Below are 4,219 nucleotides of genomic sequence, written 5' to 3'. Positions count from 1 at the left end.
CATCGATTGGTTTTTTAGACTTCAAGTTTGCGTATTCTTCACCATAATAATGCTTCTGGTAGATTTTTATCAGGATTTCTGCCGTTGTTTTAATTTCATTAGATTAAACAAGATTAAACAAGAATTTTCCTGAAATGAAGCTTTTGTTTTGGAATGAGTTCTTCGATAGAATCTCATAACATATGATAAAACTCTCAAAGCTCTCGGTAGATCGGAAAAACGGTCAAGAATATCGATATCATTTGCTCTTGTTGTCGCATAAGTGTGTGCTCTTTTTTCTTCAACTTCTGTATGATAGTCTGTTCCTTGAGCGGGCCACTTGGAGTTGTCTTCTTGCAGCCAAGAAGGTCCCTGCCACCACAAAGAATTGTTGACCAATTCTGACGCAGGTAGTCCTCTGCTAGCCAAATCGGCTGGATTTGAGGCCGAGTCTACGTGTAGCCAGTCCTTCTCCCCTACTTTTTCTACGATTTTCGTAATTCGGTGGGCGACGAAGGTTGACCAAGAACAAGGCGGCTTTCGTATCCATGCGAGTACGATGGTCGAGTCCGTCCATAGATGTGTCTTCACTGGTCCTAGGTTGAGGTTGTTGATTATAGATTCTATGATTTCTGCGAGCAGTACTGCTCCGCAAAGCTCCAGGCGTGGTAGCGATATAGTTTTGACGGGGGCTACTCTGGTTTTTGCCAAAAGTAGATTGACCAAAATTTTGTCATCTCTTTTGACACGCATATATGCCGTAGCCGCATATGCTTTTTCTGATGCGTCGCAGAAACCATGTATCTCTATGGTGTCTCCAGGTGAGAAGTATACCCATCGAGATATTCTGATATTATTGATATTATCTATTTCGTGGTAATGTCTCGTAAAATGCTGCCAACGTTCTAAAATAGTATCAGACACAGTCTCATCCCAGTCTGTGCCTTCTAGCCAAATACTTTGCATGAGTATTTTGGCTACGATGACTATTGGTGCGAGCCATCCCAGTGGATCGAAAAGCTTGGCAATCGCTGACAGCATCGCCCTTTTCGTAATAGTGTCGTGCTCCTCCAATGGTCTGACCATAAAATAAATTAAATCCGTATGGGCATTCCACCTTATGCCCAGAGCCTTAACCGTGCTGGTGTCTTCGAATGCTAAGAAATCTTCGCTAAGAAGGTCCATTTTTGGGATGCCCTTAAGAATTTCCTGACAATTTGAGGTCCATTTCCGTAGTGGAAAACCAGCTGATCGTAACACTTCTGAGATTTCATCTCTTGCTTTAATGGTAGAGTCGACGCTATGTCCTCCAGCTAACACGTCATCCACATACATGCACTTTCGTAGTATGTTAGATGCTATTGGGAAAGAATTCTCTACATTGTCGGCTAATTGCAGAAGTGTCCTTATCGCGAGGTAAGGTGCGCTATTAATCCCGAAAGTGACAGTCTTTAATTCATATAGACTAACAGGTTCGTTCGGGTTTGTACGATAAACTATTCGCTGGTATTTGGTATGGTTGTTATTCACCCAAATTTGGCGGTACATCTTCTCGATGTCGCTATTAAAAACGTACCGATATAATCTCCAGCGGAGTATTAATATTGGAAGATCTGCTTGGAGTACTGGACCTGGGTAAAGTACGTCATTTAAACTTGTACCATTAGCCGTCTGGCTTGAGGCATTAAAGACGACCCGAACTTTTGTAGAGGTGCTTTCCGCCTTTATCACAGCGTGATGGGGTAGAAAATAATTATCGGAAGAGTCTGCTGAAATGCTACCATTTATCCTGGACATGTGTCCCAGTGATTCATATTCTGTTAGTACCCTATTATACTCCTTTTGCAGGACGGGATCCTTTGTAAGCCGTGTCTCATTCCGGAAGAACTGAGAGCATGCTCTTTTAAGAGAGGGGCCTAGGCAAATGTTTGCTGGAAATTCCTGCCTAAATGGTAGCGAGACTACATATTTTCCATCTGGGTTTCTCTCAGTCGTTTTCCGATAAAGCTCTTCACAATACTTGTCGTCTTCGTTTAAATTTTTGTTTTTCGGTATATCTTCTAGTTCCCAGAAAGCTGTTAGTTGTTGATCCAAGGCAACTTCGCTATGATAAGAAACTATGTTGTTTGTTGGATTTGGTGCTTCTGTGCGACCGGTTAAAATCCAACCGAACACGGTTTCTTGGGCAAGAAGTGTACTGAGAACATTTTTCTTCAAGCCGCACAAAATAATTTGGGGATAAATGTCTCCGCCAAGTACTAGGTCTACTTCTTCGTTAACGTAGAACCTTTTATCTGCTAAAATCAGATCTGGAAATGCCTGCATAGTCATAGCGCTGATATGGCAGGATGGAAGATTTCCAGTTAATTTTGTCAGCACGAGCACTGTTGCATGTAGACTAAACAGTGGGTCAACAGGGGACCGTAGTTCTATGTTGCATGCCTCCTTGACCTGAGCAGAGGTTGAATTCGTTATGCCTGAAACTTTGGCATACATCTTCTTAGATGGCGGGTTGATTCTGCGTTTGAGTCGTTTTGTTATAAAGGAACACTCCGAACCAGAATCAATGAGTGCTCGTGCTGAAAAATCTGTACCATTGAGACGTATATTTACACGAGCCGTTCCTAAAAGTACACCTGAGTTCATATTTGCATAATTAGACTTAACGTTGTTGCTTTTACCGGAGTTAGTTTTATTGAAGTTACGCCTTGCTGCAGCTTGTTGCGAGGTTGAGGCAACATCTTTGGCAGAGCTCGGTGGCGTTTGAGGCGGTGTTGCCTTTGGCGGAATTGTCTGGGTGTGAAGGAGCGTATGATGTCGCGAGTGACACGTGCCGCAATTGAAAGGGCTTGTGCATCTTGACACAGTATGTCCAGAACTCAGACAATTCAGGCAAGCATTGTGGCTCTTTACAAACTCTATCCTTTCAGTTGGCGTTAGCTTTAGGAAATGGGAACAGCGGCGTAATTTGTGCTCATTTGTTTGGCACATTTTACATGTGTACTTGGTTACGCTTGTTTGGAACGCGCCAAGTCTTTTTATGGGGGCTTCTGAGGGATGTCTGGTGTTTTGCGGCTTTGACGCTTTTACAGACTTTGTGCCCTTTATGCCTGACATGGTTTCCAAGGTTTGAAACCTATTCGATAGGAACTTGTCCATGTCTTCCCACTTTGGTAAATCTTTCTTGTGATCTATGGTTTGTTCCCATAGAGCCAGCGTACAGTCGGGAAGTTTAGTTGAGCATAGATATACAATAATTGCATCCCAATTCGAGATGTCAATATTATGGCTCTTGAGCGCTGATAAACAATTATTTATATCGCGCTGCAACTTCTTCAGTGAGCTACCACACTCATTATCTATGGAAATTAGGTTGAAAAGAATTTTTAGTTGCGTATTTATGAGGATACGCTTATTTTCATATCTCTCAAACAGGTTATTCCAGGCCGTTTGAAAACCTTCATTGGTGAGTGGACATTTTCTTACTATGTCTTTGGCTTCCCCTTGAGTCTTCTGATTCAGGTGAAATAGTTTCTCAACAGGGGTGAGCCGCTTGTTTAAGATGTGAACATGTCACGGAACGATGGCCATGACAGATAGTCGCCCTTGAACACATCTGTGTCACACGGAGGAAGGTGCATATTGTGTTCACGAACCGACTGATCTTGTACATCCTTCTCTGCATTTACAAGCGTCTCAGACTGACTAGCCATTACCGACATGCATTTGACATAGCTGGAAAACAAGCCCTTATGTTTCCGTCTAATTGCTTTAATGTCATCTTTAGAAATTCCTTCTTTATTTATGATCGCGTCATAAGCTACTTTGGTCTTTTCCCACAAAGCCTTTAGTTCGTCTTGCTGTATTGCAAGGCCGTGTTTGTTTTGCTCTGTGGCTGGTGTGCTATTGTAATCTGATTCAAATTCGATTACAGATTCTGCCAAACGAATAAAGGTTTCCATTGCGGTAATTGATCTTCAGATTACTCTTTACGAATTAAAATTTGTTGTAGTTTTCGAAAGAAGTATGTTCACTATAAATAGGAATAGACCGTGTATATTCCAAACTGTCGTATATGTATAAATGCACAGCGAAACTTTTGCCAAATTGTCGAAAAGAGTATAAGAGTACCAACGTAGATTGTTTAAACTCTACGAGCCAAAACCCAGAAGCAGTCAAGAAAACACTACGATTTAAAATTGATATCTCATTCAGAAAATTGGTGATTTTTTTTTTTTTT

At 41.7% G+C, this 4,219-nt stretch overlaps 1 protein-coding gene across 1 annotated transcript; it reads right to left on the bottom strand.

The window, feature by feature from the left end:
* Window positions 1-459: 459 nt before the first annotated feature.
* LOC118756636 lies at window positions 460-3,941 on the bottom strand (the record flags this gene model as incomplete). Its single annotated transcript, XM_036491391.1, has 2 exons — window positions 3,557-3,941; window positions 460-3,338 (listed from the first exon to the last, which is right to left on the bottom strand). Coding segments are annotated over exons 1-2 (3,264 nt in total), but the record flags the coding sequence as incomplete, so codon positions are not given.
* Window positions 3,942-4,219: the final 278 nt, after the last annotated feature.

The sequence above is a fragment of the Rhagoletis pomonella genome, unplaced genomic scaffold, assembly GCF_013731165.1.
Source record: "Rhagoletis pomonella isolate Grant_MI unplaced genomic scaffold, Rhpom_1.0 Rhpom_scaffold_11271, whole genome shotgun sequence".
NCBI classification, from domain to species: Eukaryota; Metazoa; Arthropoda; class Insecta; order Diptera; family Tephritidae; genus Rhagoletis; species Rhagoletis pomonella.
Note: the sequence above shows the minus strand (reverse complement) of the source record. Positions and strands in the feature narration are given on the sequence as shown.